Raw genomic sequence first — 26,537 nt, 5'->3', positions numbered from 1 at the left:
CCTATTTTCGTCCAATAAAAATCTCATCAATAATATCTTCTTGGTCTCCACGGACCTAGATAGGGAGGCAATTCAGCAGCAACACTGCTCCAGTACTCCACAGACTTGAGCTGCGAGTTACTTCTGTACTGTGGGTTGTCGGACAGCATGTCCTCAATGAACATGTCCTCCGGCACAGGCAGGAACACGCAGGAGTTGGGGCCGATCTTGCTGAACTTGGAAGCGTTTGGCCGCCGGTGCCTGAAACCCAGGCTGTCGCCGTCCTCGTCGCTGGCTGAGCTGGTGTTCCATTTCTGCTTGGGGGTCCGGCGGTGGTACTTCCTCCTGGCGGCCACCACCTTCTTCCGGCTCTTGGCTTTCTCCGGCCTCTTCAGGTACGGCTTGGAGAGGTGCGTCTGGCAAATGACAAAAGAGGCCGGCAGTCAGTATTTCAGCTCTTCAGAGAGAGACCTTGGCCCCGAGCGTACAGCAGTGCACAGGCTGTGTAGGTATAGACTACTCAAGTACAACCGTGCACAAGATACTTCGGTGTTCTCTACCTCTAGCGCGTAGGGACAGGAGGAGGCTATTCAATTCCTCAAGCCTCTTCCACCATTCAATTAGATCATGGCTGCTCGGGTCCCAGGGGTGAGGAACCTCAGTTACCTGCAGATCGGAGAAGTTAGGATTGTCCTCCTCGCAGAAGAAAAGGTTGGGAGGAAACCTGATAAGCGTATTCAAAATCACAAGGGCCTGGACAGAGTCGATAGGAAGAAACTATTCCCATTGGTGGATGGATCGAGAACAAGAGGTCACAGATTTAGGGTAACTGCCGAAAGATGCAATGGTGACAGGAGGAGAATCTTCACTCAGCGAGTGGTTAGGGACTGGAAGGCTCTGCCTGAGAGTGTGGTGTAGGTAGGTTCAATCTAGGCAATCAATTGGATTGATAACCAAAATGGAAAAGTGGGAATGGTTATGGAGAGAAGGCAGGGCAGTGGCACGCGGGAAATTACTCCTGCAGAGAGCTAGTACAGATATGATGGGCCGAATGGGCTCATTCTGGAAAAACTCTGTGATCTGTATCTCAACTCCATTTGCTCTTTGTTCCATATCCTGGAATAACCGTCCGACCAAACGTCCATCGATCTCAGATCCCAAATTTTTAATTGACGCCCAACCTCAACGGACTTTCAAGGAGAGCTCCAGATTCCCACTGTCCTTTATGTGAGGAATGCTTCCTGACATCACCTGTGAATGACCGATAGCTCTAATTATAAGGTTATGACCTCTTGTTCCTGACGGCCTCGCCAGAGGAATAGTTCTCTCTGTCTCTCTACCATATCAACGTCCGTGATCAGGGAACAGTGGGAGATGGGTGTCAATGCAAGGGTACAGCACATTAAAAGAGAAAAATTAACAACTGTTTCGGATGATGAGATGGATAAAGGCCTGCCGTTAAACATGGCCAATCACTGTGAAGGTGCAATTAACAAGGCAAATTAAATGTTGAACTACATCACTACATTGGGCGCGATCTGCCGGCCGCTTCGCCCTCGACCAGGAGCGCGGCCGGTAGATGCCGGGGTGAAGCCTCCGCGGGCTTCCCGGTGCCTAGCACATCTCGGGAGATCCACCCAGAGGATCCCGTCCACAATGCGTTTGGCCAAGAAGCACTCACTTAAGTCAGTTTCAAACCTACTTCAGCGAGCTCACCTGGGATCTACTGGCTCCCCAGGGAAACCCTAGTTGGGCACTGTTCAGTACCGCTTCACACAAATAGAACGGCACCCGGGAGGTATCCCAGGCCCCTGAGTGGTCTGGTTTAGGCAGAGTGGTCCCTGGAATTCCTCCTGGAATGTGGGCACCTTGACACTGCCAGGCTGGCACCTTGGCACTGCCACCCTAGCACTGCCAGGGTGCCGGGTGGCACTGCGAGGATGCCCGGGGGCCAGAGTGGCACTGCTGAGGATCAGGGCCTGAGAGCGGCCATGCCCATGAAAGAAGGTGTATGAAGGGTGGGGCTAGTGCAGGGCAGGTAAGAACGGGGCCTCTGGGAGGTTGAGGAGGTAGAAGGGTGGGGGGCCTGGAGGGGTGGGGGCTGTAAGGAGATGTGGGGGGGGGGGGGCCGAAGAGGGAGGACCCCAGGGACCTCATAGCAGGGTGTCATCAGTTGGGAGGGGTGGTTAATTCCCATGCCTGTGGGGGGGTGACTTTGCCCATGGATGTGGGGTGTAGGGGACCCAGAAGCTCACTTAGAGATCAGGTCACCCTTTCAAAATGGCGGCCTGATCTCTGAGGAGCCGGTCTGGCCAGAAAGTTCAGCTCCCCAATGATGAAAATAATTCTAAGTGTGGGCTGAACCGGGGAGAAACGCCCCAGGGCCCAAAAAGGTGACTAGGTGTGGTTAGATAGCAGTGGAGAACTCACTGACAAGAGCTGATGAGAAAGGCCCAGCAAAACCTACCACAAAAGGCACTTTCCATTAGATTGCACCCACTGACTCTCCGAGTTGCTGAATGAGCTGAAATGTCCTCCAATTAACCATTGGGAGGGCTGAAGCTTTGAAATTCTAAACCTGCCACAAACTCAGTATCCTCCCCACCGACTTCATCCCTTTCCCCAGTCATTGGCCAGAATTTTCCAGCCCTTCGCGCCCCTCTGAACAGGGATTTCAAAGGCTCGCAGCTGGCCAGTGGGTAGGGGGAGTAAATTTCAGCCATTGTCTAAGACTGAACCAGACTGTCCATATCCCGGAATTCGATCACCAGTTGAGATTTTAGAGCAAGTCCAGTTCTGGCCACTTGTGCAGGAACCCATTGCCTTCACCCGACCATTGGTGGTCATGCCTTCAGCCGAGAAGGTTCCTGATGCATGATCAATGACCACTAAAGTGAGTTTGTAGTCCAACTGAAGGCTTTAATAAGGTAGAAGTTTCCCCCAGAAGCTCAGGTACAGAATGAAGGCTGCTGGGGCGGCACGGGCTCTCATACCCCGCCTTGTAGGGCGGAGCTACCATACAGCTTGACCAATAGGAAACATACAATATCTACCAATGGTGTTCCAGCATTACCAAGTACCGTAATACCTCTACACAGACTACCACATTCACCCCCTGTTAAAAAAAGAGTCCGGCGGGGGTGGTGGCTTGATATTACAACATGGTAACATGGTAGAAGTTATAGTTATGGAGGTACTGTAATACCTCCGTACAGCGTTTTGTAACTATTTACAATTCTATTTACTATTTACAATTTATGATTCATAATTAACTATACATTTTAAAATGAAGCAATCAGTCGATCGGGGGCCCTGGTTGTCCTCTGTGATCGTCAAAGCATCGGTTGTGACTCCGGTGGAGGCTCGGGCGTCTGTGACTCCGGGAGTGTGGCCTCGATCTCTGTGGCAGCTCCGACACCCCTAGACGGCGCTGATGGGGAAAACGGTTGACCTGGGAAGGGAGCGTCTGCGGGGTGGGTCGGTGGGTGGGGGGGGCCACCGGAAGGACCGATCCTCCTGTAAGGTGCACTGGTGGGAGGGAGGGTGGGACTGGTGGCTGGAGTGTGCATGGGGAACCGGCGGGCACCAGGTCTCATAGGGAGACCATATCTTGTCGACCGTCGGGGTACGCCACGCAGGCGTACTAGGGGTTAACGTGGAGAAGATGGACCTTCTCGACCAACGGGTCCGACTTGTGCGCCCGCACGTGTTTTCGGAGCAGGATGGGTCCGGGTGCTACCAGCCAGGTCGGGAGCGAGGTCTCAGAGGAGAACCTCCTGGGGAAGACAAGGAGACGTTTGTGAGGTGTTTGGTTGGTTGTGGTACAAAGCAGTGACCAGGTGGAGTGGAGGGCATCCGGGAGGACTTCCTGCCAGCGGGAGACTGGGAGTTCCCTGGACCGTAGGGCCAGTAGGACGGTCTTCCAGGCCGTTCCGTTCTCCCTCACTACCTGTCCATTACCCCGGGGGTTGTAACTGGTCGTCCTGCTCGAGGCAATGCCCTTGCTGAGCAGGAATTGACGCAGTTCATCACTTATAAAGGAGGACCCCCTATCACTATGTATGTAAGTGGGGAACCCGAACAGTGCAAAGATGCTATGGAGGGCCTTGATGACGGTGGTTGCGGTCATGTCGGGGCAGGGGATGGCGAATGGGAACCAGGAGTACTCATCAATCACGTTCAGGAAGTACGTGTTGCGGTCGGTGGAGGGGAAGGGGCCTTTGAAGTCCATGCTGAGGCGTTCAAAGGGACGGGGAGCCTTTATCAGGTGCGCTTTCTCTGGCCGGTAGAAGTGCGGTTTGCACTGCACGCAGATTTGGCAGTCCCTGGTGGCTGTCCTGACTTCCTCGACGGAGTAGGGCAGGTTGCGGGTCTTGATAAAATGGGAAAAGCGAGTGACCCCCGGGTGGCAGAGGTCCCCGTGGAGGGCTCGGAGGCGGTCCACTTGTGCGTTGGCACATGTGCCGCGGGACAGGGCATCAGGAGGCTCATTTAGCTTCCCGGGACGATACAAGATCTCATAATTGTAGATGGAGAGTTCAATCCTCCACCACAAGGTCTTATCCTTTTTTATTTTGCTCCGCTGTGCATTATCGAACATGAAGGCAACCGACCGTTGGTCAGTGAGGAGAGTGAATCTCCTGCCGGCCAGGTAATGCCTCCAATGTCGCACAGCTTCTACTATGGCCTGGGCCTCCTTTTCAACTGAGCAGTGGCGGATTTCAGAAGCATGGTGGGTACGTGAGAAGAAGGCCACGGGTCTGCCCGCTTGGCTGAGGGTGGCCGCCAGAGCTACGTCGGACGCGTCACTCTTGACCTGGAAGGGAAGGGACTCGTCGATGTCGTGCATCGTGGCCTTTGCAATGTCTGCTTTGATGCGGCTGTAGGCCTGGTGGTCCTCTATCGACAGGGGAAAAGCTGTGTATTGGATCAGGGGACGGGCCTTGTCCGCATAGTTGGGGACCCACTGGGTGTAGTAGCTGAAAAACCCTAGGCAGTGCTTCAGGGCATTGGAGCAGTGAGGGAGGGGGAACACCATAAGGGGGCGCATGCGTTCAGGGTCGGGGCCTATAACTCCATTTCGCACTACGTAGCCGAGGATGGCTAGGCGGTCGGTGCTAAACACGCATTTATCCTTGTTATATGTAAGGTTAAAGATCTTTGCGGTCTGGAGGAATTTTCAGAGGTTGGTGTCGTGGTCCTGCTGGTCGTGGCCGCAGATGGTGACATTATCGAGATACGGGAACGTTGCCCGTAAACCGTACCGGTCAACCATTCGGTCTATCTCGCGCTGGAAGACTGAGACCCCGTTGGTGACACCGAAGGGAACCCTTAAAAAGTGATAGAGCCGCCCATCTGCCTCGAAGGCAGTGTATTTGCGGTCACTAGTGCGGATGGGGAGCTGGTGGTAGGCGGACTTGAGATCCACCGTGGAGAAGACCTTGTAATGCACGATCCTGTTTACCAGGTCGGATATGCGGGGGAGAGGGTACGCGTCCAGCTACGTAAACCTGTTGATGGTCTGACTGTAGTCGATGGCCATCCTATGCTTCTCCCCGGTCTTTACCACCACTACTTGAGCTCTCCAGGGACTGTTGCTCGCTTCGATGACTCCTTCCCTCAGTAGCCTTTGGACCTCTGACCTAATAAAGATCCGATCCTGGGCACTGTACCGTCTGCTCCTGGTGGCGACGGGTTTGCAATCCGGGGTGAGGTTCGCAAACAGGGAAGGCGGATCGACCGTGAGCATCGCGAGGCCGCAGACTGTGAGGGGGGGGTATAGGGCCGCCAAACTTGAAAGTTAGACTTTGGAGATTACACTGGAAGTCTAAACCTAGGAGTGTGGCTGCACAGAGGTGGGGAAGGACGTAGAGCCGGTAATTTTTAAACTCCCTTCCCTGGACTGTGAGGTTTGCTACACAAAACCCCTTTTTCTCTACTGAGTGGGAACCGGAGGCCAGGGAGATTTTTTGATTAACAGTGTGGACGAGGAGAGAACAGCACCTTACCGTGTCGGGGTGTATGAAGCTCTCCGTGCTCCCAGAGTCGATTAAGCAGGACGTCTCATGCCCGTACTGTTGTTGTAGCAGTTGAGAGTGTACGAGGCCGGGACTGGTCCAGGGTCACCGAGGCTAATCGCAGCAGTTGAGTGTTCTCTTCGGCGGTGTGCGGTCAGCCGAGCTGGGGTCCTGGGAGTCCATCCAAGATGGCGGCTCCCATTGGTCGCACATGGCTGGAGGTGCACAAAATGGCGGCGCCCATCCATCGAACGTGGCATTCGCGGGACAAGATGGCGGCTCCCGGGGGGCTGCACGTGGCCCTGGAGGAGGAAAATGGTGGCGCCCGCTGGCCGCACGGGGACCGTGGAGAGGTTTGAGGTGGCAGTCCGCATTCGCTGCCGGAGACCGCGGCGATCGCACGGGCCTGGCATACCACCACGAAGTGGCCCTTTTTACCGCATCCCTTGCAGGTGAATGCGCGGGCCAGGCAGTGCTGCCGGGGGTGCTTGGCCTGCCCGCAAAAGTAGCAGTGGGGCCCCCCTGGGTTGCCAGGCCGCCTTGCAGCACAAGCTTGTGGGGGGATGGGGGATGTCTCGGGGTCGGCTGCGGAGGGGTTCCATGCGCGCGGTCGGGAACGTAAGCGCGGGCGTTTCTGGAGGCCACATCCAGGGAGCCTGCAAGGGCCTGTGCCTCCTTGAGGCCTTGGGTGTCTTTTTCCAGCAATCGCTGGTGGATTTGGGAGGACAGCATACCTGCCACGAAAGCGCCCCGGATCAAGGGTTCTGTGTGGTCGCTCGCCGAAACTTGCGGGCAGCTGCAGTTTCTCCCCAACACCAGGAGCGCACGGTAGAATTCTTCCACCGATTCCCCAGGGATTTGTCGCCTCCTTGCTAGCAGATGTCGGGCGTAGACCTGTTTTACCGGGCGAATATAATGTCCTTTTAGCAGTTCCATTGCTGCATCAAAGTCATCCGCGTCCTCGATGAGGGTGTAAATTTCCGGGCTCACCCTCGAGTGCAGGACTTGCAATTTCTGTTCTCCCGTGGGTGTATTTTTGGCCGTTCCGAGATAGCCTTTAAAACAGGCCAGCCAGTGCTTGAAGATTACCACTGAGTTCGTCGCGTGGGGGCTGAGTTGCGGACACTCCGGCTTGATTCGGAGCTCCATCCTTTAAAATCTAGCTTATTAAATTGATGCACGATCAATGACCACTAAAGCAAGGTTGTAGTCCAACTGAAGGCTTTAATAAGCTAGATGTTTCCCCCAGCAGCTCAGGTACAGAATGAAGGCTGCTGGGGCGGCACGGGCTCTTATACCCCGCCATACAGGACGGAGCTACCATACAGCTTGACCAATAGGAAACATACAATATCTACCAATGGTGTTCCAGCATTACCAGGTACCGTAATACCTCTACACAGACTACCACATTCCCATACTCTGGGGGCCCTTCCTTAGGCTTGGGATCCTACGGTGATTAGTCACCTCCTGACCCCTCCAAAGTTGGGGCTGGGGCTGGTTTAGCACACTGGGCTAAATCACTGGCTTTTAAAGCAGACCAAGGCAGGCCAGCAGCACGGTTCAATTCCCGTACCAGCCTCCCCGAACAGGCGCCGGAATGTGGCGACTAGGGGCTTTTCACAGTAACTTCATTGAAACCTACTTGTGACAATAAGCGATTTTCATTTCATTTCATTCAAGTCTGTCCACCATCTAAAAGGCACAAGTCAGGAGTGTAATTGAATATTCTCCACTTGCCTGGATGAGTGCAGTTCCAACAACACTCAAAGCTCAACACCATCCAGGACAAAGCAGCCCGCTTGATTTCTCCCCCTTCCACAAACATTCAAACCCTCCACCACCGACAAACAGTGGCATCCACAAGATGCACTGCAGTAACCCACCAAGGTTCCTTAGACAGCACCTTCCAAAGAAGGACAAGAGCAGCAGATACCTGGCAACCCCACCACCTGGAGGTTGATTCCAAGTCACTCACCGCCCTGATTTGGAAATATATCACCGCTCCTTCACTGCCGCTGGGACAAAGTCCTGGAATGCCCTCCCTAACAGCACAGTGGGTGTACCTACACCTCAAGGACTGCATCATTTCAAGAAGGCAATTCACCAGCACCTTCTGAAGAGCAATTAGGGGTGGGCAATAAATGCCGGCCTAACCAGCGACACCCACATCCCATAAATGAATTTTTTTTAAATCGCCTCTGCCTCCACACCTCACTTTTTAGAATCCACATACAATCATCCTTAAGTCATGCTCGACTCCAAGGGAATGGCTAAAAAGAAGACAATCGTACAGAAAAGGAAGACTTGCATTTATATAGCGCCTTTCAGAAGTCTCAATGCAGATTACAGTCAATGAAGTACTTTCAAAGTGTAGTCACCATTGTAATTGAGGAAACGCAGCCATCAATTTGTGCACAGCCAGCCCCTACAAACAGAAATACAATAATGACCAGATTATCAGTTGATTTTTGTGATGTTGCTGAAGGGGTGAGTATTGGTCAGGACACAAGTTCTTCTTCAAAGTAGTGCAATAGGATCTTTTACGTTCATTTAAGCAGACAGATGGGTCTTCAGGTTAGCATCTCATCCAAACGGTGGCACCTCCGACAGTGCAGGGCTTCCTCAGTGCTGCACAGGAGTGTCGGCATATATTTCTGCACTCAAGCCTGTTAGATGTATTAGATGTTGTGCTATGAAGAGTCAAAATTCTGTTCCTTTTTCACCAACACACTTTTATTTCTCCCAACAGACTCTGCACAAAACTCTAATTACACATCAACAGCCGCAAAGGCCACCTGAAGCCTCTTTACATATCAGTGTCAATCATTGGATACTTAACATAAATGAGACAACTAATTGCAATGTCTCTTAATGCATTACTTAACTCTTAACCCATTACTTAACAGTCTCCCCTTCCTTGGAGAAAAAAGAATAATTAGGTGAAAACAAAATTTCAAGAAACTCAAAAACACACACATGATGTCCTCCCTTCTTTCTTTTTTCATTTTTCGAAGAAAAAAAAACAAGTCACAGAAACAGGCGGCCTTCATTAACAATATCCAAAAGTTAAATTTCTGTCAATATCTGAGATATATAAAAGGCCATATCCACCGCCTCTACAAACCTTAACGTCTCAACAGCCAAAGTGCTTTTGACCACTTTCTTTATTTTCTTTGTTTCCCACACAAGAGGGCAACATTTACCATTGTCCCCCAAGAGGAAAATTATAAAACCTCCTGTGCTTGATTTGCATAGGACGCATCACTATAAACTATGAGTTTCAAATGCCTACGGTCACCTAAAACCAGGAACCTCAAAACATACTCCTGCATTTTTAGTTTGGCCAAACGCTTTATTTGCTCTTTTTATGTCTTCCATTTTGGGATCATTCATTTTTGTACTCAACTCTAAGACAGCAAAACTCACGTCCGGTCTAGTCTGTCTACCTAACCAATTCAGTTGCCCAATTAAACTTCGCAGTTGCTCTTTTTCCATCTTTGAAACCATTGCATCTTTTTGTGAAACCTGGCCATGACTAATTGCTATTGGGCTGATGCTTTCCAAATAAAGTTGCCCCTAACTTAGTCTGTCCGATTTCCAGTCCAACATATTTAAATGCACCGGAAGCCTGACTTCCGACCCTGAATTCTTTCCTCAAACCAGAGATTACAAAAGCTTCAAAATCACTAGTCCCACCCCACAAAAATTATTTGACATGCACCATAAAGACGTCAGAAAGGTTCCCTTTATAGTGCCAGTAAAACATTATCGGATCTACTTTCAACTGGTAACAGCCTAACTTTAACAAAACTGACCTTACCGAAAAACACCAGACTCTAGATGCAACATTTAAACCATATACACATTTGTTCAACTTCCAGAGTACCCCTTCTGTGTTAGCTGCCTCTTTAGGAGGACGGAGAAAAATGTCTCTCTGGAGCTGATGCCCCTGCAAAAAGGCAGCTTTTATATCTATAGATTTGCATTCCCATGCCTTTGTGGCTAATAAAGCCAAGAAGTTCTTTAAAATTAATCTTCCCTGCTGGAGGGGAATCTCCCCTTAAATCCTGATCTTCTAAGCTCTCTTTAAATCCCCTTGCCACAAGCCTGGCCTTTTCCTTATAAGTTCCATCCGGAAGAACTTTTTCCATCCAAATCCATCTGTGGGATAGAGCTCTTTGTCCCCTATCCAGTACTTCCCTGTATACCCCAAATTCACTCCAACTACGCAGTTCTTGCTGTTTAGCATCTTTGATAACTTTTCATATAACTTATTGGAAGCCACCAAAATCTCACGTGCATGTGGGCTTCTACTCCTATTAGTATTCGTAGTCATACTCATGTTCCGAGACCTTGATAAACTACGTCCCGCTCCCACCTGGTATCTTGTTCTGTACTGCTGCTGCTTGATCTTTCCCTTCTGCTGTGGGATGTCCTTTCAATAGTTCTCGACCTTTTCCTGCGGACCTGTTCACTATCCAAAGAACTATCTGAACTGGCACTGCGTTGCTGTGCCCTCCATTTTTGATCTTCGTGGTCCCAATCTATTGTCTTAACTCCCTCCCCTGAATGCTGTACATTCAACCAATGTTTATACTTTCCAGTGGCTTCCCCTGCTCTACTAATAACAGTTGCATCCTTCCATTGACTAGACCCTTCAGGCAAGTATGTCACTTTTGTACCAACTTTTGGTAGTTGTCTTTTCGGAAAAATGACCGTATCCCAGATCTTAAGGTCCATAGCCACAACGTCGTTAAAATCCCTGGCCAAAGGTAGGGTTACTATCGGTCGTGCTGGTGTCCTTCTGTACTTCCTACAAACTTCACAGCAATCACTAACCTGTTCTATCAGTTTAGTATAGCCTACATCCCTTACCCCTGCATCCTTTAATACATTTTTCAGCCTCCGAGGAGACGGATGTGCAAATTGCCTATGCAGTTTTAATACAACAAGCTTTTTATCAGCGAAAGTCCCATTTTCAACTGCCATTAACATATCCTTAACCACTCTACTTGAAATATTATTTGTCAGTAATGGAATACAATAGTGTCCCGACTGTGTAAATTGTAAGTCCACCGTCTTTCCAAAAACTGTTGCCTTATCCTGTTCCATATCCAGTTTGATGTGTGCTTTCTTCATCGACGGTCTGATCAGAAGCAAAGGTATCTCACTTGATACAACATCCGTGCTAATGAAATGATTCACTCGGCAATATTGCAAAGGATCACCACGCTTTTCAGCGACTTCAGAGTATTATCATCCCCAAACCTGAAACTTGTGGAACTTTCAAATTCCTTAATCTTGTTATGACTTTCAGCATTCAAGGAGTCCAGGTAACATTTTAACCAGTCAATTCCACACACAGTAGATATGCAGCCACTGTCCAATACAGCACAACTGAAGGATTCTGCAACCAACACCCTCATTACCGGCATAAAACTGCTTGTTAATAGGACAATGTCTTCTCTCTGAACACTATCTTTTTCCTCTTCTGACTCTTCCGTGTCATGTGTCGCTTCAAATACTCTATCATAACGTTTTGGACAGTTGAAGACATAATGGTATTGAGAGTCACATCGAAAACATCGATTTATCATGCCCCGTGCATTTCTGGGGTTCATCTTCCTATTGTACGTTCTAACTGGGTTTCTGTCTTCATAATTTCCTTGTCTCGATCTCCTTCTATAGTCTTGGGCCCTGATTGTAGCCGTACAATTTGGCCATCCTGTTAGTAGTGTATCTTCCATATTCTGCTTTATAGCAGGCTGACCTATTTGGGTCTTCAGAGCCATCGGAATCGAATGTTTCCCCAGAAACTTCTTCAAAGCTTTTGTCATCTGATCGAATAAGGTATCCTCATCCGCAAACTGAACTCCTGTCAAATCCAGGAACGTATCCATATTGCTCACTCTAGCGCAGTCAAGTAATTTAAAGGCCAACACAGACTGTGGAAATTCCAGGTTGTGTTTCTGCAGCCTTATATATCGCCTGCCAAATTCCATTATATAGTCTTCCATGGAGAAATCCTCTATTTTCCGGAACTTATCAAAATCCAACCATGCTTCATAAGCACTTAACAATTCATCTTTCTTATGTATCTTATCCATATAATGTAATAAAGTCTCCAGACCTTCTTCTGAGTCTAACTCTTCCAATTCCAGCTCAGAAAGCACTTTGTTTCGGATTTTACTGTCATGAGGTAGAGAAAGAGCCAATGCCATACCTTGTTTTCTCTTTCCCAAGGCAGTTACCTTAGTCCACATAACTACTGCACTTCTCCATTGATCGTATGATTCCCTTTCAGAAAATAAGGGAGGATAGTCATATCCAGCCATCTTTATCCTGGGTTCAGCCATATATCCCTCTTTTTTTTTCACTCACTCCTTGGTTTGATCTGGAAAAGTTGTATCTTTCAACCTTTCACATTTACACAGCAACCATCCTCTGCTACCAATTGTTAGACGTATTAGATGCTGTGGTATGAAGAGTCAAAATTCTGTTCCTTTTTCACCAACACACTTTTATTTCTTCCAACAGACTCTGCACAAAACTCTAATTACACATCGCCAGCCACAAGGGCCACCTGAAGCCCCTTTACATATCAGTGTCAATCATTGGATACTTAACATAAATGAGACAACTAATTGCATTGTCTCTTAATGCATTACTTAACTCTTAACTCATTACTTAACAAAGCCCTGGGTAGAGTGAACGTGGAGAGAATGTTTCCACTTGTGGGAAAAACTAGAAGCAGAGGACACCATCTCAGACTAAAGGGACGATCCTTTAAAACAGAGATGAGGAGGAATCTCTTCAGCCAGAGGGTGGTGAATCTGTGGAACTCTTTGCCGCAGAAGGCTGTGGAGACCAAATCACTGAGTGTCTTTAAGACAGAGATCGATAGGTTCTTGATTAATAAGGAGATCAGGGGTTATGGGGAGAAGGCAGGCGAATGGGGATGAGAAAAATATCAGCCATGATTGAATGGGGAAGCAGTCTCAATGGGCCGAGTGGCCTAATTCTGCTTCTATTTCTTATGGTCTTATGGGATTTAAACCAGAACTTTCTGACTCAGGGAGGAATATAACCAACTTAGCCGTGGCTAACACTTGGAACAGGCAATCTCCGATTCAGCACTTGGTCACGCTTTCAGATGATCGTGCTGGATTCTCTGTCCCGCCGCGCCACATTTCTGCCCCGACCGGCCGGCCGGCTGCTCCGTTACGCCGGCCGGTCAATGAGGTTTCCCATTGTGGGGCAGCCCCACGCCGTCGTGAAACCCCCGGGCGCCGGGAAAACGGAGAATCACGGCAAAACGGACAATCCCGCCCATCATCTTTTTTTCGATCTCCTCGTCTTGATTGTGTTTCAGTTGAGTCACCTTGGGACATTTTTCATCCAAGCATAATAATGCAATAAAATCAGGCCTCTGTTTCCAGGTTCCTATTCCGGATTTTGATAGTTAAATTTAATTCGAACCCACGTCCCCAGACCATCAACCTGGACCTCTGGATTACTCAATTACATCACACCACCATCTCCCCCGTCTTGTCTTCTGCAACTATGTAAGTGTAAAAGAGGAGCTAAAGTGAGTATTCATCCCTTAGAGTGTGATTCTGGGGCATTCATCATGGGAAATGAGGAAATGGTAGAGGCATTCAACAAGTATTTTGTATCTGTCTTCACAGTAGAAGATGTGGTATTTTCAAAAGATAGGCTTGCAGACCGCGAAGGTTGAAACAAGAGCTTTATTGGAAAGGTGTTTACTCTACAGGCTATTGGATAGACCTCCCGATGATATCTTCAATACGTCACGTGATCAGACTCTGAAAGTGACTTTGTTCTAAGAACTAAGAACAAATATGAATACACAATACTTTCCTCCCCTTATATATTATAGGTTTCTACCATGAAACACAATATAACTTTAACGTTGAATTTACAATGTGAACAATTAATAAACACAATGGTCAATTAGGCCATTTGGCCCAGCGGGTATTCACCATTCGATCATGGCTGATCTCATCCTGGCCTTAACTCCACCGTCCTGCCCGTTCTCCATAACCCTTCAACCCATTACCACTTAAAAATCTGTCTAACTCCTCCTTAAATTTACTCACTGTCCCAGCATCCACCGCACTCTGGGTGGGGAATTCCACAGATTCACAACCCTTTGGGAGAAGTAGTTTCTCCTCAACTCTGTTTTAAATTTTCTGCCTCTCATCCTAAGACTGGTTTGGACATCGTCCATAGTTGCCTCAACCGGAGTCGACGTGGTGTTCAGAGGTTGGCTTTGTGTTGAAGTGTCCTCATCTGAGATACGGTCTTCCACAGTTGTTTCTGCTATTGTCAGCTTCTCAGGAATCTCCAGGTCTTCCTCTCGGTTGACTCTGTCTCTGACAAACTAGTTCTAGTTGCTAAAAGTTGGTCAGCGTGTCTCCGCCGCATGATATCACCCTGAGTTTTGAATGGTGTAGGAGACCGGTCCTGTCTGTGCTAACACGATGGCAGGTATCCACTTCTCACTGGCGGTGTAGCTCCTTACCAATACATCCTGAACTTCCTGAAAAACACGGCATTTAGCCCTGTTCTCATGTCGCAAAACATGATTTTGTTGTTTCCTCTCTACAATTTCTCTTGTCTGAGGCGGCTTCAGCAGATCAAACACATTTTACCGTGAGTAATCTGAGATCTTTGGGTTGCCAAATGTGTTGTATTCCTGTATGTCATCAGGAATTGACAATGATCCTCGCTCATGAGTTACCTTCAATGAATGTTTCATTGTCTGAACCAAACTTTTCATTTGAGGCAGGATGTTAAGGAGCAGATGTGTTAGAGTCCTTTACCCTTTAGATAATTTGTGAATTCATGTGAAATGAACTGTGGCCCATTGATGCTGACGAGTTGTTCAGGGTACCCCAATCTTGCAAAGGTCTCACCCAATCTTTCTATTGTTCTTTCCGAGGACTTAGTCTTCATAATGTCCAAAGATGTGCGGGTTAGGTGGATTGGCCATGCTAAATTGCCCATAGTGTCCAAAATTGCCCTTAGTGTTGGGTGGGGTTACTGGGTTATGGGGATAGGGTGCAGGTGTGGACCTTGGGTAGGATGCTCTTTCCAAGAGCCGGTGCAGACTCGATGGGGCTGGTTTAGCACAGGGCTAAAGAGCTGGCTTTTAAAGCAGACCAAGGCAGGCTAGCAGCATGGTTCAATTCCCATACCAGCCTCCCCGAACAGGCGCCGGAATGTGGCGACAAGGGACTTTTCACAGTAACTTCATTTGAAACCTACTTGTGACAATAAGCGATTTTCATTTTCATTTCATTTCATGGGCCGAATGGCCTCCTTCTGCACTGTAAATTCTATGTAATCTATGTAATGATGACTTCAGGCAATGTTGAATGCGCGTCTACTACAATGAGAAACATTCGCCCTCCGAACGGCAGCACGGTTTTGTGAAGGGGAGGTCGTGTCTCACTAACTTGATAGAGTTTTTCGAGGAGGTCACTAAGATGATTGATGCAGGTAGGGCAGTAGATGTTGTCTATATGGACTTCAGTAAGGCCTTTGACAAGGTCCCTCATGGTAGACTGGTACAAAAGGTGAAGTCACACGGGATCAGGGGTGAACTGGCAAGGTGGATACAGAACTGGCTAGGCCATAGAAGGCAGAGGGTAGCAATGGAGGGATGCTTTTCTAATTGGAGGGCTGTGACCAGTGGTGTTCCACAGGGATCAGTGCTGGGACCTTTGCTCTTTGTAGTATATATAAATGATTTGGAGGAAAATGTAACTGGTCTGATTAGTAAGTTTGCAGACGACACAAAGGTTGGTGGAATTGCGGATAGCGATGAGGACTGTCTGAGGATACAGCAGGATTTAGATTGTCTGGAGACTTGGGCGGAGAGATGGCAGATGGAGTTTAACCTGGACAAATGTGAGGTAATGCATTTTGGAAGGGCTAATGCAGGTAGGGAATATACAGTGAATGGTAGAACCCTCAAGAGTATTGAAAGTCAAAGAGATCTAGGAGTACAGGTCCACAGATCACTGAAAGGGGCTACACAGGTGGAGAAGGTAGTCAAGAAGGCATACGGCATGCTTGCCTTCATTGGCCGGGGCATTGAGTATAAGAATTGGCAAGTCATGTTGCAGCTGTATAGAACCTTAGTTAGGCCACACTTGGAGTATAGTGTTCAATTCTGGTCGCCACACTACCAGAAGGATGTGGAGGCTTTAGAGAGGGTGCAGAAGAGATTTACCAGAATGTTGCCTGGTATGGAGGGCATAAGCTATGAGGAGCGATTGAATAAACTCGGTTTGTTCTCACTGGAACGAAGGAGGTTGAGGGGCGACCTGATAGAGGTATACAAAATTATGAGGGGCATAGACAGAGTGGATAGTCAGAGGCTTTTCCCCAGGGTAGAGGGGTCAATTACTAGGGGGCATAGGTTTAAGGTGAGAGGGGCAAAGTTTAGAGTAGATGTACGAGGCAAGTTTTTTACGCAGAGGGTAGTGGGTGCCTGGAACTCACTACCGGAGGAGGTAGTGGAGGCAGGGACGATAGGGACATTTAAGGGGCATCTTGACAAATATATGAATAGGATGGGAATAGAAGGATACGGACCCAGGAAGTGTAGAAGATTGTAGTTTAGTCGGGCAGTATGGTCGGCACGGGCTTGGAGGGCCGAAGGGCCTGTTCCTGTGCTGTACATTTCTTTGTTCTTTGTTTGTTGAATGATCTGCCGTAATCTGCATGAACCCTATGTCATGGCCCTTCTGGCCATTACCAGGAGTGTAATGGTGCTCGTGGCGGCAGGTTTTGAAACTTTCCATAAGTCGAACAAATGCCCACCTTCTCCTCGATTTTGCTATCGAGCCCTGACTATCAAAAATAGATCCTGGATATCTCCTCCATCCTTACTATCCCGCAATGACCTTCATGAAGTTGGTTCCTTAACAATGGCAGAATGGTGACCCTCATGCCCCAGAGGAGACAATCAGCCTGTACGGACACTTCGAGTCTTTGCGTAACACATGCCTTCAACCCCGGGTTTGCTAACATTAACAGGTTCAAGGATCCCCGTCTCTCTAATTCTTCCTCGACCTTAGGCCTGATGGCGTTTGGCATTGACCTAGCCTTTCAGCATCTTGCTTGGCTTTCTACCTTAACCCGTGGCTTGACTGAGATCCATTTAATGCTTGCCAGCTCTTCATTAAAGGAGGCCGCATGTTTCTTTAAAATCTTCAGTACACCTGCTTCGAACTCCAACACGTGATTCACCTCGGCCCAGTTTAGTTTGATTCTCTCCAGCCATGTTCTCCCCATTCAGATTGCATAGTTACCTTCAATGATGTGCAGTCCGCGGTCTGTCCGTTTAGCTGCATATTTACATCGATATGGCCCCTCAAAGGAACCACTTCCCCGGTACAGGTTTTAAGTGCTATCTTTCAGTTTTAAGCTGACTTGTCGGTGGTTTCTCTTTGTAAACATTTCCTGTTAGCAACGAAACTGCTCCTCCACTACCCACCTCCATTTTCATGGCTGTCCGTCCAGTAAAGGAATGAGCCCGTAACGGTTTGTTGCACCCACAGTGTCCACTGCATTCAACGACAGTTCGTCATCTGACTGCGACTCGGGTCCCTTTTGCCCACTCTTTTTGTATCACATGTATCCTTTTCCCTCTATTCGGTTTTCCATTGGATACACTTGTTTCTTGCTTTTTATAGAGTTCTTGTTTGGAACTTGGTACTTCTTTCCCCCACACCCACATTCGATGTGCCTCTTTTTACCACAATTCCTGCATTTTGTATCTTTGCTCCAGCAATCGGCTGCTGTGTGCCCAGTTTTTGCACGTCGGTGGCAATTTCAAACCTGTATCTGTGTTCGGGTCTCAGTCAACGTTTTATGGATTCCAGTGCTCAACCGTAATTGTTGGGCTTCCTTAGCTGTTAATTCCATAGAGATCCTCCCCGTGTCTGCGTGGGTTTTCTCCGGGTGCTCCGGTTTCCTCCCACAGTCCAAAGATGTGCAGGGTAGGTGGATTGGCCATGCTAAATTGCCCTTTGTGTCCAAAATTGCCCTTGGTGTTGGGTGGAGGTGTTGAGTTTGGGTAGGGTGCTCTTTCCAAGAGCCGGTGCAGACTCAGGAGGCCGAATGGCCTCCTTCTGCACTGTAAATTCAATGATAATCTATGATTAATCTAGGACAAAGGTTCGGCACAACATCGTGGAATACAGCCTGTTCTGTGCTGTATTTTCTATGTTCTATGTTCTATTGTGACTTCTAAACATTCTTTAGGTTTAAGTTTCTTCCTGCGAACAGCCTTTTTTGTATAGCTTCACTTCTTAACCCACGCACTAGTCTGTCTTTAATGGTGTAGTTCAAGGCACCTCCAAATTCACAGTATTCAGCTAATATTTTAAAAGTACCTACAATTCATGTAATTGATTCACCTTCTTGTTGGTTACGCTTGTGGAATTTGAGTCTCCTGGCGATGACCAAAGGTTTAGGTGCGAAGTGGCCCTGCAGTATCTTCACAATCTCATCATAGGTTGGTTTTTCTGGCTGCTCCAGACATCGCAGGCGGTTGAGTGTTCCTCTCACCCACCCCCATTGTACTGAGGAAAGTTGGGACTACAACAGCTGCCGCAATTTTGTTAGCTTGAACAAAATAATCAAATCTTTCAGTAAATGAGCTGCACCGCTTGGCGTTCTCATCATACAGTTACAAGGCACCAAATATTCCCACCATTTTTATTATGGGAGGGGCTTGCGCAAGCACGATGTGTTACAAAACTTTTAGCACTACTTTGCTTCTCATTTCAAACAAGGTACCCCTGAGCTCAATCTGTTTCCCTCCAGGTTTTCATACACCCCAGTTATAAACTATTGTTGCAAGGTACTTTGTACTCACAGTGCTCCCTCAACTGTTCCAGATCTTTCCGGGCAGAGCATGTGGCGAGCTTCTTTTCAATGTTGTTACCTCCAAAGTCTACAGTTACATTTTGGTTCCTTCGATGGCTGCTACTGATATTTGGCACCCCTCCATCAACAGCTTTGGTGTCGTGAAGATTTTAGCTTCTTAGTCCTTTTCGAATATCTGTGCACAGATCGAGGATTTTTCTATATTTTCTTTTACTTTTCTGGGAGTCTGACATTGTGGTGCCGACCTCCTCATCGCCAGTGTTCTTTGTGGTATTTTTAAAGGATAGGCTTGCAGACCACGAAGGTATAAACAAACAAGAGCTTTATTGGTAAGGTGATTACAGGGTGTTAGGACAGACTGCCCATTTGCCCACGCAAATGGCTAGTGATGTCATCAATACATCACGTGATCAGACTCTTAAAGTGACCTTGTTCCAACTAGGAACAAACATAAATACACAACAGAAGCCATAAAAGGCAAACCAAGAATAGTAAAAATATCAAGATGTAAAAGGGAAGGAGAAAATTAAAAGAATCACTATTACTGGAGAAAAGGTACTAGGCAAGCTAGTGTAATTAAAGGCTGACAAGTCCCATGATCTTGAAGGCCTGCTTATTAGGGTCTAAAAAGAAGCGATTGTTGAAATAGTGAATGCATTGGTTGCAATCTTACAAAATTCCCAAGATTCTGGAAAGATCCCAGCAGATTGGAAAATAGCAAATGTAATACCTCTATTCTAGAAAATAGGGAGATGAAAAAGCAGCAATCTCTAAGCCAGTTGGTCTAACATCTGTCATTGGGAAAATACCAGAATCTATTATTAAGGTTGGAGCAGTAGGACATATAGAAAATCAGAATACAATCGGGCAGAGTCAACATGGTTTTGTGAAAGGGAAATCTTGTGCGGTCAATTTATAAGAATCCTTTGCGGATGTGTGAATTTCCAATAAGCTGTTACATAAGAGGTGTCACACAAGATAAGATCTCATGGTGAGGGGGGGTAACATATTAGCATGGACAGAGGATTGGATAACTAACAGGAAGCAGAGTCAGGGTAAATAAGTCATTTTTAAGTTGGCAAACTGTAGCTAATGGAGTGCAGGGATCAATGCTGAGGCTTCAACGATTCACAATTGACATTAATGACTAAAAATGAAGAGACCACTTGTATTGTAGCCCAATTTGCTGATATAAAGATAGGTAGGAAAGCAAACTGTGAGGAGGACACAAAATGTCTGTGAAAGGATATGGGTAGGTTAAGCGAGTGGACAAAAAATTGGCGGATAGTGCATGGTGTGGGAAAATGTGAGGTTATCCATTTTGGCAGGATGAATGTAAAAGCATCTCCATTATTTAAATGAAGAGAGAATGCAGAATGCTGCAATACAGATGGATCTGGGTGCCCTTGTGCATGACTCACAAGAGGTTAGAATGCAGGTCCAGCAGCTAATTAGGAAGGCAAATGGAATGTTGGACTTTATTGCCAGGGGGGTGAAGTATAAAAGCAGGGTGGTCTTGCTACAATTGTGCAGGGAATTGTTGAGACCACACCTGGAGTATTGTGTACAGCTTTGGTCTCCTTGTTTAAGGAAGGCTGTACTTGCATTGCCAGCAGTTTGATCTACAAGGGGGTGAAGGGATATGCGGGACAGACAGGAAAGTGGAGTTAAGGCCCCAGTCAGATCAGCCATGATCTTATTGAATGGCGGAGCAGGCTTGCTGGGCCAAATGGCCTTGTCTTGCTCCGATTTCTTCTGATGCTATGGTCAAATGGCCTCCTTCTGTGCGATGTAATTCTATGATCTGGAATGTGCTGTCTGCAAGGGTTATTAAAGCAGACTGAACTGGACCAGCCATGTGGATAGAGTGGCTACATGAGCAGATTGGGAATTCTGCAACCAGGAGCTCACTTCCTGTCTCCCCAAAGTCTGAGCGGCATCAACAAGGCACAAGTCAGGGGCGTAATGGAACACTCTCCTCTTGCCTGGACGAGTGCAGCCCCAACAACACTCAAGAAACTCAACATCATCCAGGACAGAGCAGCCCCGCTTTATCAGCATTGACTCCCGCCGTTTAAATATTTACTCTGTCCTTCACCGGCACACAACAGCACCTTCCAAACTTGCAACCTCTACCACCTGGAAAGACATGGGCAGCAGGTGCAAGGGGACACCATCCGCCTGCAAGTTCCCCTCCAGGCCGCATAACATCCTGACTTGGGGGTGGGTTTTCCTGGGGGTGGGGACAGCCTTGATTGTTTCAGAGTGCCACCTCCGCTCTATCTGGGAGGAAGCTCCACCCTAGAGAGCAGCTGGCCAATCTGATAGGGCGGGGACTGTGTGTAGGGGCTGGTTTAGCACAGTGGGCTAAGCAGCTGGCTTGTAATGCAGAACAATGCCAGCAGCGCGGGTTCAATTCCCGTACCAGCCTCCCCGAACAAGCGCCGGAATGTGGCGACGAGGGGCTTCTCACAGTAACTTCATTGAAGCCGACTTGTGACAATAAGCGATTATTATTATTAGTCCCAGGATGAAATGGTGGCCATTGCTGGGACTACAAGCAGCACGGTAGCACAAGTGGATAGCACTGTGGCTTCACAGCGCCAGGGTCCCAGGTTCGATTCCCTGCTGGGTCACTGTCTGTGCGGAGTTTGCACGTTGTCCCCGTGTGTGCGTGGGTTTCCTCCGGGTGCTCCGGTTTCCTCCCCACAGTCCAAAGACATGCAGGTTAGGTGGATTGGCCATGATAAATTGCCCATAGTGTCCAAAAAAAGGTTAGGAGGGGTTATTGGGATAGGGTGGAAGTGAGGGCTTAATGTGGGTCGGTGCAGACTCGATGTGCCGAATGGCCTCCTTCTGCACCGTATGTTCTATGTTCTATGTTCAAGCAGTCGCCAGAGAAGACGAATGCTGGGCATCGAATAGGCCTGGCTGAAAGACCCCAGCAAGACAGGGGACGGGTGGCGGGGTGGCCGTGTTTCAGAGGCCGGGGCGTGGCTCAAAGTGGTGGGGGGAAGGGTTACTATCTTAGGGGATTCCTCTGATGGGTGCAGGAGACCCTCTCAAAGGAAACCCCCCTTTCCTGCCCACCAGCCCACCAGTGAAAGCTGCCTGTTTGCTTTTTATTTATTCGTGGGAAGTGGGTGCCCATCCCTAATCGCCCTTGAGGGGGAAGTTAAGAGTCAACCCCATTGCTGTGGGTCAGGAGTCACATGTGGGCCAGACCAGGTAGGGACGGCGGATTTCCTTCCCTAAAGGAAGGACATGAGTGAACCAGATGGGTTTTTCCGACAATCGGCAATGGTTTCATGGTGATCATTAAACTTTTAATCCCAGATTTTTATCAAATTTCACCATCTGCAGTGGCGGGATTTGAACCCTTGACCCCAGAGCATTACCCTGGGTTTCTGGTTTACTAGTCCTGTCAATACCACTACGCCACCGCCTCCCCTCAATGTCTTCCCCTGCCGCAGGTTATTTAGTGGCTGAAGCAGAATGAGGCCTTCAAATGACCATTAGTTGGCCACACAAAGGTCTCAATAGGCCCACGGTTGGGCAGTGGGTGGGTAGGTGCCTGGCTAACCGCCTGTTTTATTTTACGAACCCACCTGCCTTCAAATGCGCCTGTGGCAAGCTGCAAAATTCACTCCTCTAAATCTATATCACTAGGTCCTGCCCTGTTGATGAGTAAAATGCCCCAAACCCATTCCCTAACTGTGGGTACACTTGCACAAGGCAGATTGTAGTGGTTCAAAAAGGTAGCACACCACCGCCCTCTCAAGGGCAACTAGGGATAGTAATAAATACCGACCGAACTGGCAAGGCTTGCATCCCATTAACTATTTTTGAAAAGGGGGCATATTTTTAAGGGCTATGAGATAAATGCAGGGAGATCACCTCATTCAATGAACCAGCACAGGAATGATGGGCCAAATGGCTACCTTCGGGCTTTTTTAATTCATTCGTGGGATGTGGTTGTTGCTGGCTAGGCCAACATTCATTGTCCATCCTGAATTCACTTGAAAATGTGGTGGTAAGGTGGCTTCTTGAACCACTGCAGCCCACCTGGTGTAGGTACATCCACAGTGCTGGAAGGGAGCAAATTCTAGGATTTTGCACCAGCGACAGTGGAGGAATAGTGATATATATATATAGGGCCGCACGGTAGCCAGGGTGCCACGTTTGATTCCCTGCTGGATCACTGTCTGTGCGGAATCTGCACGTTCTCCCCGTGTCTGCGTGGGTTTCTTCCGGGTGCTCCGGTTTCCTCCCACAGTCCAAAGACGTGCAGGTTAGGTGGATTGGCCATGATAAATTGCCCTTAGTGTCCAAAACAATTTAGGAGGGGTTATTGGGTTACGGGGATAGGGTAGAAGTGAGGGCTTAAATGGGTCGGTGCAGACCCGATGGATCGAATGGCCTTCTTCTGCACTGTATGTTCTATGTTCTATATTTCCAAGGCAGGGTGGTGAGTGACTTGGAGGGGAACCTCCAGGTGGTGGGTTCCCAGGTATCTGCTGCCCTTGCCCTTCTAGATGGTAGCAATCTTGGGTTTGGAAGGCACTGTCTAAAGAACCTTGGTGAGTTCCTGCAGTGCATCTTGTAGATGGTACACTCGGCTGCTACTGTGCGTCAGTGGTGGAGGGAGTGAATGCTTGTGGAAGGGGTGCGAATGAAATGGGCTGCTTTGTCCTGGATTGTGTCGAGCTTCTTGAGTGTTGTTGGAGCTGCACTCATCCAGTCAAGTGGAGAGTATATTCCATTACACTCTTGGCTTGTGCCTTGTAGATGGTGGCCAGGCTTTGAAGGGGTCAGGAGGTGAGTTAATCTCTGCAGGAGTCCCAGCCTCTGACCTGCCCTGGTAGCCACAGTATTTATGTGGCTGGGTCCAGTCTATTTTCTGGTCAATGGTAACCCCCAGGATGTTGATAGTGGGGGATTCAGCGTAAACCGGCAAGGCCCTTGAAGCAAGGTTTGATTCTCTCTTGTTGGAGATAGTCATTTCCTGGCACTTGTGTGGTGTGAATGTTACTTGCCACTTGTCAGCCCAAGCCTGGATATTGTCCAAGTCTCGCTGCATTTGGACATGGACTGCTTCATTATCTGAGGAGTCGCGAATGGTGCTGAACATTGTGCAGTCATCTGGGAACATCCCAAATTCTCACCTTGTGATGGAAGGGAGGTCATTGACAAAGTAGCAACAGATTGTTGGGCCTAGGGCACTACCCTGAGGAACTCCTGCAGTGATGTCCGGGGACTGAGATGACTGATCTCCAACCACCACAGCCATATTCCTTTGTGCCGGGTATGACTCCAACCAGTGGAGAGGTTTCTCCCTGATTCCCATTGACTCCAGTTTAGCTCGGGCTCCTTGATGCCATACTCGGTCAAACGCTGCCTTGACATCAAAGGCAGTCACTCTTACCTCACCATTGAGAACCATTCTATGATTTTATGATTCTGCACCTGTGACAAACTCGAATTTTGCAATGGGGTCCCATTGGCTTTCATACACCGGGCATCAGCCACGGCTCATAACTCCGTCAGAATGTGGCGGATCCATAGCACAGTGCCGGACACTAGACCACACAATCTAGGCTGACACTCTGTTGCAGCTTGGCGGGAGAACTCCCTGTCATCTTTGCGATGAGACATTAAAACTCTGGATGGTCGTAATAATCCCACAGCACCAGCCAAAGAGCGCAGCCCTGTACAATATTTATCTCCCCACCAACACAACAAAGGTTTTGAAGAGATGAGGTGAGGTGGTCCGGTCTCTGGGTGCTTGCTGTGCAGAAATTGGTTTGTGCCTTTCCTACATTTTTAAAAAAAATTAATTTAATGTGAGTGTTGCTGGCTGGTCCAGCCTTGGAGACCTCAGGCGAGTGCCACTCAGCCCTGGTCTCCCACAGATGGGGATCAGATAGAATGGCACTTGTGGGGGTCTCCCAGGCGATTGAAGGCCCCCCCAGCTGCATACCCTTTGGGCAGGGTGACACCCTGGCACCGCTGGTGCCACCTGTGCACCCTGGCAATGCCTTCCTGGGGCCCTGGCAGTGCCACCTGGGTGCCAGCCTGTTGGCGCCCAGATGGCACTGCCAGGGTGCCAAACTGGCATTTTTGTGTGTGTGCGGTCGGGTCGGGGTGTCCTTTTCCTGGGCGGGGGGGGGGAACACATAGTGCGTTCAGGTGGGAGGCTTTGGAGGTTGCTTTGGGGGCCTAACAAAAATAAATTTTAAAATATTTTTAAAAGGGCGGCACGGTAGTACAATGTTAAGCACTGTTGCTTCACAGCTCCAGGGTGCCAGGTTCGATTCCCGGCTTGGGTCACTGCCTGTGCGGAGTCTGCACGTTCTCCCCGTGTCTGCGTGGGTTTCCTCCGGGTGCTCCGGTTTCCTCCCGCAGTCCAAAGATGTGCAGGTCAGGTGGATTGGCCGTGATAAATGGCCCTTAGTGTCCGAAAAAGGTTAGGTGGGGTTACGGGGATGGGGTGGAGGAGTGGGGCTTAAGTAGGCCTCCTTCTGCGCCCTAAATTCTATGATGCTATGATATTGTCCACCCCTAATTGCATTAGAAGTGAGGGTAGACCATTTAAGTGCTGTGGGTCTGAAGTCGGCCAGGCCAAAGTCAGAACAGGAGGTTTCCTTCCCGCTAGAGGGCACTTGTGAAGCAGATGGGTTTTTACATCAATTGACAATGGTTTCATCGGCCCTGGTGGGATTCGAACCCTGGTCCCCAGAGCCTTATCCTGAGTCTCTGGATTGGTAGTCCAGTGACGGTACCACTACACCACTGCCTCCCCCATTACAACACTGACTACACTTCATTGGATGGGAAGGACTTTGGGAGGTCATAAAAGTTGATGTATAAATGCAAATTCTTTTCTCTGAATGCCAGGACAGGGCCCGAATACCCCAGTTACACAGCCACATGTTGCAATTCACATGCATCCAAAACCACTTATTCACGCAATGGTGACTGTAAAAGTGCATTAATTTGGAAAATTGATTTGTTCCATGCAAATAGAAAGATCAAAATGTAGCCTTATGGAACACAGTGGCATCAATGCAAGATCTTCCTTCTGATATTACTTTGATGGGGGGCTGCAGTGTGGGATCTTACTTTGCTCTTGCTCTTGGTGAGTTTCACCCCGTCGCCGTCACCGTACGCGGCGTCGTGTTTGCACCAGGGTTTCCCTTTGTTCGCCTGCTTGTTGAGGCTCCTCCTGCCGGTCTTCAACTCCTCCCTGTCCCCGCACTCCGAGGCGGTGGAGACCGAGTAAGCGGTGTCTTCGTCCTGGAGCAGCCGGCCATCTCGAACCAAGCAAGCAGGAGCAGCATCATTCGCCAGGCTGTCCATCTCGCCTCAGGGCACTGCTGGAGCTTGACCTGGAAGCCTTTGGTGCGTGGTCCCCCCCCCTTTCCCTGAGGGAGATACTTGAAAATAAATCTGTCCGAAGGGTTTCGTTCGTCGCCCTAATTATTGCTGTTGCTCCGCTCTCAACGTTGAATGTCAACCCAGTGCCGCAGATGTAAGATGCCTTTTATGAATGTGGCAGAGTTTTTACACCTGGTTCTGTGCCCTGCTGCTGGAACCTGCCCTGAAACAGCA

General features: G+C 48.6%; 1 protein-coding gene across 1 annotated transcript; it reads right to left on the bottom strand.

Moving 5' to 3' along the window:
• On the bottom strand, positions 1–26,537 carry LOC140429973 (uncharacterized). The gene is made up of 2 exons (XM_072517558.1): positions 26,049–26,537; positions 1–395 (listed from the first exon to the last, which is right to left on the bottom strand). Exons 1-2 carry the CDS (start codon positions 26,283–26,285, stop codon positions 27–29), a joined length of 606 nt encoding a protein of 201 aa, XP_072373659.1. The 5' UTR covers positions 26,286–26,537; the 3' UTR covers positions 1–26.

Source organism: Scyliorhinus torazame, chromosome 9, assembly GCF_047496885.1.
Source record: "Scyliorhinus torazame isolate Kashiwa2021f chromosome 9, sScyTor2.1, whole genome shotgun sequence".
Lineage (NCBI taxonomy): Eukaryota > Metazoa > Chordata > Chondrichthyes > Carcharhiniformes > Scyliorhinidae > Scyliorhinus > Scyliorhinus torazame.
The sequence above is the reverse complement of the archived record's forward strand: the minus strand, read 5'-3'. Positions and strand labels throughout refer to the sequence as shown.